General features: G+C 51.5%; 1 protein-coding gene across 1 annotated transcript; it reads left to right on the forward strand.

Annotated features, from left to right (window-relative positions):
• Window positions 1–1,814: 1,814 nt before the first annotated feature.
• EI90DRAFT_3119310 (uncharacterized protein) lies at window positions 1,815–3,895 on the forward strand (the record flags this gene model as incomplete). The annotated part of the gene is made up of 4 exons (XM_039063200.1): window positions 1,815–1,932; window positions 2,950–3,356; window positions 3,485–3,583; window positions 3,611–3,895. The coding sequence occupies 4 exons, from the start codon at window positions 1,815–1,817 to the stop codon at window positions 3,893–3,895; spliced, it is 909 nt and encodes a 302-aa protein (XP_038919657.1).
• Between the last annotated feature and the right edge of the window lie 8,505 nt (window positions 3,896–12,400).

Genomic DNA, 12,400 nt, shown 5'->3' on the forward strand with positions numbered 1-12,400 from the left:
TCTCCCTCATTTCTATTTGGGCTGCTGCTTCCTTCTATTCAGTCAACTAGCCATTCCCGACTCCCATCCTCCTTCCTTCCTCCTTGGGCCCTTCACTCCTCCTTTGGGAAACCCATTGAGTCAAACCCTTGACCCTTGGTGTTGTTCCTCCTTCCAGCTCCCTTTCAGACTACCCTTGCTCCTTTTGATTCCGGACCCCTTATATACAATGTACCTAGTAACTTGTAACCTCAGTCTGAAATGGACTTGATTCCCCCCTAAGAGACTTCCCCCCCACTAGATCTGAAATTAGGGACCTGTCAGAACCGTGCGAATCTTCGCCGATGGTAGCCGTAGGCGACCGAGCATTGCCCGCTAGTGGTAAAGGCGTCCTACACACGACCAAGCTTTAGCAAGGGATAAACCCCACCGATCTCGAGGCCGAGGCTACTTAGGTGAGTGAGCCAGGATTTCGGCTTCAACGACTCGAGGAGGAGCGTTGCGCCTCGTTCTCAACGCGGTCCCGATACTTCAGAAGGTCGGAGGTCTCATGGGGGACAGAGGTAAGCTTAGGGGGTGAATTCTAGTTGATTTTGAACTACAGTACAAGCATTAGTTACAAGCTGTATATAAGCGCTAGGGAACTGAATAGGGAATAAGTTGCCAGATCTCATGGAGATTGCAGGCGGAGAAAAGAAGGAGGAAAACAAACAAGGAGCACGTGTTCAAGACAGCGAAGGTCAAACGTGACCTTCGCCACGAGATAACAAGGTGCGGAGAAACATGGGACAACAGGTCGCGGCGCTCTGCGCCGCTAGATCATTCAACGACAATTAGGAGAGGGGTTGTGGAGAGGTGGTGGGAAGGGGTTAGACGGTGACGGGCGGCAAGCAGAGTGTGCGGGGAGTGTTCGGGCATGGGAGAAGGTCAGGGAGGAGGTCGTCTGACCCCGGGGAATGCCAGGTCGTGACAGGACCCCCAGGACAACCAGCAACAGTGTAACCGGGCAAGAAGGCTGCCCAGGCAAGAGAGTAGGGACCTGGGGGTAGTATCTGAATCGGATCAGAAGGAGGGAAAGGATGGTTGGTGGCAACAGTGCTGATACTGCACTGTGGTCCAGGTGCTAGACAATCAATCAATAAAATCTCTAAATCTGTACTCACTCCTAGTCCTTCTTGGACAATCATCAGGAGGCTTCTTTAATGTATGGAGGGATCGCTCAACACCACATTCTTTGTAGCACAGAAGAGGGGTCCAATGTCAGAACATGGCAAAAAGGAATGAGCATGTCTGAACCTTTCCCCAGAAGGGAGGCTGGAGGTAGGGGATGAGCGGAGGGACTGTGGCCTCAGCGACTCAGAGGGGAGTGCTGTGCCAACATTCGATTACACTATTGTTGGGTCCTTAACTTCAGAATGGGAGGGTGCGAACTCTGGGGGGATCTAGTCATCGATTTTGCACTGAAGTGCCATCAACTACAGTACATACCAGACAAATGAGAACAAAGGGAAAACCCAAGATGGACTTACCCACTTGCCAGGTTGGCAAGCTCATGAGAGAATGGCCTTATCAAGCACTGTGGAGTGGGTAAGTGAAGGGCAGGATTAGTGACAGCTATTGGGTAATTGTCATATCCATACAATCCCGACCTCTGCTCCGGGCTCCTGCAACTCCGAACCTGACTTCCAGAGTCCTACTTCCCTTCTGCCACCTCCTCCTTGCCGACTTCCAAGAGGTTATCCCACCTCCGGCTCCAACACCACCTTCAGTCCAACTCCAGAACATTCCGGGTCCGACCTCAACCTCGACACCTTCCAGATGAGCACGCAACACCTATGTTCCCAACTCCGGACCTCCGCTCTGGAATCCCATTGGTGTCTCTGTCTCCGGAACCTCCGGTCTTAGCTCTGACCTCGGACTTTGACCCCACCTCCGCTTATACCCATTGTATTGGTTAGCTCATTCCATTTAATTATGTTTGCCAATATTCCGGAGTTTAACTTCCGAGTTCGGACTTTCCAGACTTACATCGGACCTTGCAACTATTGCATTGCTCCATTCAGTTCCGCTCCTCATTCCTATTTGGGCTGCTGCTTCCTTTCTATTCAGACAGCTAGCCATTCCCCACTCCCATCCTCCCTCCTTCCTCCTTGGGCCTTGGCCCTTCACTCCTCCACACCATTGAGTCAAACCCTTGACCCTCGGTGTTGCCCCTCCTTTCAGCTCCCTTTGTCTCCTTTCGGAGTACCCTCGCTCCTTTTGATTCCGGACCCCTCCTTATATACAATGTACATAGTAACTTGTAACCTCAGTCCGAAATCGACCTGAAATGCCCCCAAGAGACTTTCCCTCTGCCAGATCCGAAATTAGGGACCCCCAGGACAACCAGCAATGGCACAGCGCTCTGCCTGAGTCGCTGAGGCCGAGGTCCTTCCATGCTAAGTCTCCGATTCCACTCCGGAGTCGTCCGAATCCGCCCGTTCTAACATCCCCCCAGAGTTCACGCCCCCTCATTCTGAAGTTAAGGACCCAACACTAGCATTACTGAAGATTGGCACAGCGCTCCTCTCCGAGTCGCTGAGGCTGTGGTCCCTCTGCTTGTCCTCTACCTCCGGCCTCCCTTCAGGGGAAAGGTTCAGACATGCCCATTCCCTCTTTGATGTGTTCTGACAGTATTTTGCACTCATAACATTCCTTTAACACTGACTATGTCTAGAGGGATTCGTACCCATTCACAGACTCGTGGCTTAGTGATGGATGCGACGCCAAGAGCAGGCACCAGTTCTGGTCATCCTGTTCCAAGTAGACATGCTGGAGCTGAGTCTCCTAGTCCTAATTCTCATACCATTCCATCTACTACTAGCTCATGATCTTCCTCCGAAAGATGTTCACAAACACATTCACATTCTTTACATTCATGACCTAGACATTCACACTCCCGCTCTCAAGCTACATATGACTCTTTTATAGGTTCTGACTTCGACCGTGTTGTTGCCAGTAGCACGCACGACTTGGCCATCATTGTCGAGGCTGTTGATGAAGATGGGCTGGTTCCTCATGAACCTGTCCCTCTCGTTGACCTTAACCTCCCTATTCCACCCATTCCTATTCTCGTTGGTGACAACGATGAAGTTGAGCAAGTTCCTGTTCCAGTACTCACCCAGTTAGCACAAGCGATCACCTATCTTGCTCGCTCCACTGCTCGTCCCGCTCCAATCCCTGTTCTGATTCCTGCTCCCATACAACCTCCCACTCCATCCACCTCCCTTCAAACCAAGGTCCGAGAACCCAACCAGTTTGGCAGGGTTGACCCCCGCAAGCTCCTCACCTTCTTGGTCCAGTGTGAACTGAACTTTCAGGACCACCCCCTGGCCTTCGTGAGTGACCACTCAAAAATTATTTATGCGCAGTCATTCTTGATGGGGATGGCCCTTGATCATTTCAAACCAGACCTTCTGGAAGGGCTGCCTGAGGGCGCTCGACCTTGTGGATGGATAACTTTCAGGAGTTTGTCTTAGAACTCAAGGAGAACCCAATGGGTGATGCTGAAGATGAGATCCTCCAGTTGAGTATGAAAGACAGACATCACATAAACAAGTACATTGTCAAGTTCAATTGATATGCTACGCAGTTGCATGGTTATGGCGAGCCTGCACTTCATCAGTTCTTTTATGATGGACTGCCAGAGCATCTCAAGGACGATTTCTTGCATGTCACCAAACCTACTTCACTTTCTGCCCTCCAAAAACTCATGCAGACATTTGACATGCGATATTGGAAGCGTAAGGCTGAAGCTGGACGACATGTTAGACCTCCACCCTCATCTGCCACCTGTGTCTTGATCGGCAAGTACTTCCTTCCATCCTTCCTCTACTCCCTCCACCTCCACTTCCGCTGTGGTTGCGAAGCCTCCTAAAGACCATAAGAAGTCTGAAGGACACCCCATGGCCAAACCGGACCTCTCTTCAAAACTCGGTGAGAATGGCAAGCTAACACCGGAAGAGCGTAAGCGCTGTGTCGACAGGAATCTTTGTATGTTTTGTGGTTTGTCTGGCCATATGGTCAAGGACTGCCCAAAATCATCCTCTCGCGCTTCTAAGGCACAAATTGCCCAAACTGTGCACACTATGGCTCCTCCTGTGGAGCCAAAAAATTAGTTTGCAACTCCGTGGACTCAGCACGAACCTGTCATATCCATCCCCGGCCATCGACTTCCACTCCCTCTGATCCCTCCGGTCCACTCCCGCTCCTTCTTCACTAACCTTGGAGCTCCTGTATTCCATAAATCACCTCGGTACCTCTCAATGGTCATCACCCCCTCTTTTCAATTTATTACCTACACCTCCCTAAGTACAGAGCCCCGAAGGCTTCTGGACAGCTCCGACGTCCGCTAGCGCACTCCTGCCTCCACTGGGCAATACACTCGCTTGCCCTGCAAGCCCACCTTCAGGCCTATCCCTCCTTTCCGTTTCTGGGTTATCGCCTACCATTCCGCTAACCCCGTAACCCGACTCGTCAGTAATATTCAATTGGCTAATGTCTAACCCTGTTAGCTCCACTCCGCTCGGCTCTGCCATTTGCGGGCCTGCTCTTGTTGTAACTACATATATACTCAACTTGTACATAGGTTACACCTCAGTAATAAAATTGACTAGAGTTTACCCCCTTCAGTTCTGGTTGCCAGTTTAGTAAGTTAGGGCATGGACGTGTTACTTGGCACAGCGCTCCTGGCACAAGTCGCTGAGGCCGAAGCCCTCCATCATGGAGACACTCCCCTCATCTCAACCTGGTCTCTGACAGAACCCGGGGTTGCATTACTCCCTTGCATGCTATCAAAGAGGTTTTTAAGCACTGCCTCAATATCCAAAACATCCTCCCTCATCATTCCCATCTCTTTTGTCCCTTTTTCTTCTTCTCTTTTGTCTGAAAATGGTCTACTCTCTCCTCCTCTGTCTCTCCCTTCTGTTGTTGATCCAGGAAAACTGTTTTCTCCAAATGGTCTACCTCCTTCATCATCTGTTGCTCCAAATCCTTTGTCCTCACTTCCTCTTTCTCCTTTGTCCGTTACTTCTGCCCCCCCTATTAATGAAAACACCCCTGATGAGCAATACCAAGCTCTCATTGATTCAGGATTGTCAGATTGTTTCATTGACAAAAAGTTCATGATTAAAAACAACCTGTTGACCTATCTGGTTTTACCTTTGTCTCTGCGCTTGTTTGATGGGACCACAAATTCTGTCATTACTAAAGCAGTGGACATTAAACTCCATTTTGCTTCCGGTAACATCACCCAGACAGATTTCTATGTCACCTCATTGGATGGTACATGTTCCATGGTTCTAGGACACAACTGGCTCACCCACCACAATCTGTTGATTGACTGGTTAAAGAGCAGTATCTCATTCCGAACCTCCGAACATACCAGTCCTGCCTCTGCGTGCACCCCTCTGTCGCATCCAGAACTTATTCCACCTGTTGACTCCACTGCCCTGATTACACCGATTGCATCTGACTACCAGGCTCCCTCCATCGAGTTTGTTAGCCACTCCGCATTCACAAAGTTGTGAAAACTCGAAGATTCTACTTCATATAGCCTGAGCACACTCCCGTTAGAAGCTAAGCTTCGTGCTGCTTCTTCATCTGAAACGTTGACCTTTTGGCTGTTCCAGAGCAGTACCACGAATTTGTGGATGTGTTTAGCAAGAGCAAAGCCTCTATACTAGCACCGCATTGTGAATACAACTTAAAGATCGACCTTGAGGAAGGCACATCACCACCCCTAGGAACCCTCTACTCCTGTCAGGGACAGCTCCGAAAGCGGCGAAGTCCCAGTGCGAGGGACCTGATGGGGCAGGTGTCAGCTGTGCATAGTGGTGATCCTGTCATGGGGGAGCGTCCCTGACCACTTAGTCTGAAGTGGGAAGTTGAGAAGGAGGCTGCTTCTTCTGTTCCCACCCCAGGTGCTATTATATACATGCGGTTAGGGTCACGTGGGGGAAGCCATGTCATCTCCACACACAGCCAGACCTCTCTGGGTGTCTCCACAGGAGATCCTGGAGGTGTGCCGCTCTGTAGGCGGGAATGCACATGGTGGGTGCGGCGATCGGGGGAGCGGGATTAGGTGTGTAATGATACATAGAGAAAAGGGAAGTTGACTGTGGAATAGAAATAGAGAGAAAGAGGAAAAAGGGGGAGGAGGGACGAGGAGTGGTAGTGGGGGGAGCGGAGTAGGGCAGGGCGATGCAGGGTGCGGCACCAGGTCAGGTGGGGTGTGCCCTGACAACTCCCTCTCTCCCCTGGAACTTGAAGCTCTTCATGTGTTCTTGGAGGAACACTTAGCTTCTGGTTTCATCCACCCTGCTACATCCTCCCATGCAGCACCAGTTCTCTTTGTCCACAAGAAGGATGGTTCGCTCCACCTTTGTGTTGACTTCCAAGGACTGAATAAGATCACGAAGAAGGATCGTTATCCACTTCCCTGCATATCAGACTTCCTTGACACTCCTAGCCATGCCAAAGTCTACACTAAACTTGACCTCCACCATGCATACCACTTGGTCCGTATTGCTGTGGGTGATGAGTGGAAGACTTCTTTTCGCACCTGCTATGGATCCTATGAATGGCTAGTCATGCTGTTTGGTCTGACTGATGCCCATGTGGCCTTCCAACGATTCATCAACAGGGTCTTTGCTGACCTCTTGGATGTTTCCATGGTTGTGTATCTGGATGATATCCTCGCTTATTCTGAGGGCGTTGCTTCTCACCAGGAGCATGTCTGTGAGGTTCTCTGGAGACTCTGTGCTAACAGCCTCTATGCCAATCCGAAGAAATGCAAATTCCACACCAATACTACAGAGTATCTTGGCTACTGCTTGTCTCCAGCTGGACTCACCATGTCCACAGAGAAGGTTAAGGCTGTTCAGGACTGGCCTGAGCCACATAAGGTTAAGGACATTGTGGGAGGGATGAGCCGGTAGTACCCAAACACCACCATATAACGGTCTACAGATGCTACCTGGGACCCGACACACAATCCCCCAGCCCATTGCACTTCCCCCATCATCTCTGTATTTTTTTGATATTTTTCCGGACCAGGTTACGGCCACTTAGTTTCCATATCGGGCCGCTTCTATAATATTTTCACCATATCTCCCCCAGTTCTTCTCCGATCCAGACGCATTTTATATCGTTAGAAAGCTACCGTCACGACGAGTCGAACAAGTCCAGCATCGGGTGATTTGGTGCAGCCGTTGTGGAGATCGTCGAATTCTATCGATTGTGTGGCCGCACCCATATATTTATCATGTTTTCTGTTGTTTTCTTTGTTCTATGTTGTTCTGTCCGTTTCTGTCCGTCCCTAACACCGTCGGATTGCTCGGACATTATCTTTGGTTATATACAAACATGTATTTAGTATGATAAGAGATCTTCTCCTCCTTCCCCACTTTAGTGCCAGTCCGACAGCACCGCGTCTGGGAGCGTGTGAACGAGTTCAGTTAGGTTTAGGGCGACGTTGAGAAGGCAGGACGCCTTGCTCGGCCCTAGGGAAGGTCCACCAGGAAGTTTAGTTGGTTTTTCACCGAAGTTTGAGTTTTCGGACCTAGTAGTAGGAAGGTCTGCCAGTGAGTCTGTCAATGCTGTGGTTTTGCTCCTCCCCCCTTTGTTACCTGTGTGTGTGAGTGAGGGTGGTCTGCTCAGGTTCAGAGGTCTGTGTGCCCCTGCAGCCTCTTCAGCCCATTCTCCCTGCTTGCAACATCCAAACTTCTATTGGCATTTCATCCACAAGTATTCTGACATCATAGTACCCTTGACGTGGCTCATGCATAAGGATACTCCATGGCTCTTCTCTGATGAATGTCACTCCACTTTCCATCTTCTTAAAGACGCTTTCACCTCTGCCCCCATCCTTACTCATTGGTTGCCTGATGCTCTGCTCATCGTGGAGACAGACACTTCCGATTATGCAGTATCAGGGATCCTCTCCATCCGGTGTTCTGATGGTGAGATATGCCCTATCACTTTTTGCTCACATGCATTGTCCCCACCGGAGTTGAATTATGACACCCACGATAAGGAGCTCCTCACGATACACGATGTCATATCCATACAATCCCGACCTCCGCTCCGGGCTCCCGGAACTCCGAACTCCGACTTCCAGAGCCCTACTTCCCTTCCGTCACCTTCTCCTTGCCGACTCCCAAGAGGTTATCCCACCTCCGGCTCGGCCACCACCTTCGGTCCGACTCCGGAACATTCCGGGTCCGACCCCAACCTCGACACCTTCCAGACGAGTACGCAAAACCTATGCTCCCGACTCCGGACCTCCGCTCCGGTATCCCGTTCACGTCTCGTCTCCGGAACCTCCGGTCTTAGCTCCGACCTCGGACTTTGACCCCACCTCCGCTTATACCCATTGTATTGGTTAGCTCATTCCATTTAATTACCTTTGCCAATATTCCGGAGTTTAACCTCCGAGTTCGGACTTTCCGGACTTACTCCGGACCTTGCAACTATTGCATTGTCCATTTCAATTCCGCTATTCTCCCTCACTCCTATTTGGGCTGCTGCTTCCTTCTATTCAGTCAGCTAGCCATTCCCGACTCCCTTCCTCCTTCCTTCCTCCTTGGGCCTTGGCCCTTCATTCCTCCTTTGGGAAACACCATTGAGTCAAACACTTGACCCTCGGTGTTGGTCCTCTTTCCATCTCCCTTTGTCTCCTTTTGTCCTACCCTTGTTCCTTTTGATTCCGGACCCCTCCTTATATACAATGTACCTAGTAACTTGTAACCTCAGTCCGAAATCGACATGAATTCCCCCCCAAGAGACTTTCCCTCTGCTAGATCCGAAATTAGGGACCCCTAGGACAACCAGCAATGGCACAGCGCTCCGCCTGAGTCGCTGAGGCCGAGGTCCTTCCATGCTAAGTCTCCGATTCCATTCCGGGGTCGTCCGAATCCGCACATTCTAACACATGAGGCATTTAAGGGCTGGCATCATTACTTAGAAGGATCTGGAGATCCAATTGACATTGTCACTGATCACAAGAACCTCGAATACTTCTCCACTACAAAGCTCCTGACATGGCATCAAGCCTGTTGGTCTGAGTTTCTATCACAATTCAACATGATAGTCCGCTTCTGTCCTGGAAAACTCGGTGCCAAACCTGATGCATTGACTAGACGTTGGGACATCTATCCCAAAGAAGGGGATATGGACGATGCTCGTGTCAATCTGCAGAACTTCAGGCCCGTTTTTTCATCGGAATTTCTCGCATCGTCCCTATGAGCTACCTATCTGGCTGCTTCTGTTATCGAAGCTAGTTCCATGGTCGATACAGAGACATTGCACATGGACATCATCTCCGCACTCCCCTTGGATACTTTCATATCTTCACATCTCTCCTCTCCCATACCTCCTGACTCTTGTTGGTCACTAGATGCTGAAGGCCTGTTGAGGCTGGATCTGTCAAAAACCCTGAACGTAGGGGAAAATGTGTGAGTCCGAATGCAGGTGGGGCTCAACTAGAGGGGATCCAAGAGCTCTGGTAGTGGACCGAAGCTTCTCCAGGAAGCCTGGGTCTGCTGGGTGGTACAAGAGGCTCTAAGAAGGATGCGGCCTCAGCGACTTGGAGGGAGCGCTGTGCCTCTGTTACATCTCAGTTAGTCCTTGTATTTCATGTGTCTGAGGTATCTTGTAGGAAGGGGTCAGGATTCACTCAGAGGGATTTGGGGTAACATTTTAGTTGAGATTAGAACTGGGGAAACTACAGGTTCTAATCTACAAGTATTTATATATGGAGGAATGGGAAGGACTTTAGTCAAAGGCGATAATGGGAAACAACGAAAGGTGCCGAATGATACTGAAAGGTACTGAAAGGTCCTGGACGATATCCTTAGTGGGGAACTGAGGTGTTGGGTCGAGAAGGGTGGAGTAGGAGGCCGGGGGATGAATGGGAATGAGAAATGGGTAAGAGGGGGTTAGCCAACTGAATGGAAAGAAGACGACAGTAGTACTATAAATGGAAGGTGACTCATATGTGATGATGTGGGTGGGGTCACCAGAGGATGTGGGTAGCTCTGAAGGTGGAGTTACGTATCTGAAGGATGTTGGGAAACTCCAATAAATGAAATGGGTGGGGGGGTGGTTTAAAGGTATGTCACAGGATGTCAGAGATCTGTCAGGATATCGGAGCAAATACAGAGTCTCCAAATGTTCCGACTCGGGACCGAGCTTCCGGGATGGGAGTGGTCAAGGCAAGGTGTGTGTCAGGGACGCGTCCGGGGTAGAGGGGGTCCGGATGTATCGCCCGACAGAAGGGCCCTCACAGGGTGTGAACCAGGTGTGCATACTGGCAGGTCCGGGAAGGGACAGCAGTCCCTGGCCACTTAGACTGAAGTGGAGAATGTGAGAAGAAGGTTACTTCTTCGGTTCCCACTTCAGGTACATTTATGTACATGCGGCTTGAGTCACATGACGAGTGCCACATCACTCTCGGAGACAGCCACAGGCATCTGGGTATCCCTGTGGGGGATCCCGAGAGCGTCCACTGCATGCGTGCATGCTGGACACAGTGGGAAGCCGTCCGGGGTGTGTGGGCTGGACGGGTCAGTAGTACATTGATACAAAGGAAGGTGGTCCGTGTAGATAGAAGGAAATAAACAAGAAAAGGAAGATGAGAGGAATGAGATAAAGAAAGGGGAAGAAAGAGAGAAAGGAAAAGGGGAGGAGAGGGAGGAAGGAGGGGGGAGAGGGTTGGACAGTGGGGAGTGGGTGTGGTGTGGCCGGGTGGGTCCGGGTGGACCCGGGTCAGGCGGGTGTGCCCTGACATCACCCCCTCCTTAAGCTGCTTCGCCTTGAAGTGGTCAGGTGGTTCTCTCTCTCTCTCCCTGGGGCTAGGGGATGCATCCTGTGGAATTCCTCGATCCGGTCGGGGGCATGGGCTAAGTGGTCCCGCTGGTGCCACTGGTTCTCTGAGCTTGGCCAACCAACAAATTTTACCAGATACCAGAGTTTCCGGCGTAGCCACTTGGAGTCCAGTACCTTCTCGACCTCGTACTCTTCTTCTCCATCTACGAGTTCCAGGCCTGGGCGGGGGTCAGTGGGTCGTTCTGCAATATCGTCTGGGCGGTGTGGCCTGATGTTCGTTACGGATACGACCGGGTGAATTCCCTTCTGTCGTGTGGTGAGTTGGAGTTTGATGGCGGCTGGGGAGATGACTTTGACGATCTTGGAGGGGCCGAGCCATTTGTGGTCCAGCTTTTTGGTTGGACAGTCGGTTGTGTAGTTCTGGGCGCTGAGCCAGACTTGGTCACCTTCTCGATATTCTGGGGCTGCCTCACCGTCTCGGTCGTAGTAGCGGGCCATCTCGTCCACTGCGTGTTCCAGTGCGGCCTTCGCCTCCTCCTGCATTTTCATCATCCTTGACGAAAACGTGTCAGCAGCTTCCACTTCGGACGTATGTGTGGGTTCCATCCCCATTCTGGGGTGCTGGCCGGTATCGAGTTCGAAAGGGGTTCGGTGGGTGGATGAGTGGATGCGGTTGTTGTAGGAAAATTCCGCTAGCGGGAGCCAATCTGCCCAGTCGTCCTGTCGATGGTTGACAAACACCCGGAGGTAGGCTTCAATCTCTTGGTTGACTCGCTCGGTCTGTCCGTCTGTCTGGGGGTGGTAGGGCATTGAGGGGGTTAATTTTACGCCTAGGAGGTCTGCAAGCTCCCTCAAGAAGCGGGAGACGAAGGCGCTTCCTCTGTCGCTGAGGATCTCCTCAGGGAGCCCATGATGCTTCCAGACGTGCTCTAGGAAGAGCCGCGCGATACCCTCCGAGTCTACGGTCATCACAGTGGGGACCGCGTGGATACGTTTGGACAGGTGGTCCACCACCACCAGGATGGTGTTATATCCCTTGGACTCTGGGAGCTCTCCCACCATATCCACTAAAATTACCTACCAACGACGGGTAGGGACTTTGTTCGGGGTAAGCTTCCCACCCTTTCGTGAGGGGAAGGATTTGACACAGTTACAGGTGTCGCACCCATGTACGTATCGCCCAACATACTCCGCCATCCGGGGCCACCTGTCATATCCATCCCCAGCCATCGACTTCCGGTCCCTCCAATCCCTCCGGTCTAACTCCGCTCCTCCCTCACTAACCTCGGAGCCCCTGTATTCCGCAATCCTCTCGGTACCCCTCGATGGTCACCACCCCCTCATTTCAATTTATTACCTACGCCTCCCTAAGTACGGAGCCCCGAGGACTTCCGGACAGCTCCGACGTCCGCTAGCGCACCCCCGCCTCCGCTGGGCAATACACTCGCCTGCCCTGCAGAGCCCACCTTCAGGCCTATCCCTCCTTTCCATTTCTGGGTTATCGCCTGCCTTTCCGCTAACCCCGCGAACCGACTCGTCGGTAATATTCAGTCGG

The sequence above is a fragment of the Cantharellus anzutake genome, assembly GCF_015039405.1.
Source record: "Cantharellus anzutake strain C23 chromosome Unknown EI90scaffold_10, whole genome shotgun sequence".
In the NCBI taxonomy this organism is placed as follows: Eukaryota; Fungi; Basidiomycota; class Agaricomycetes; order Cantharellales; family Hydnaceae; genus Cantharellus; species Cantharellus anzutake.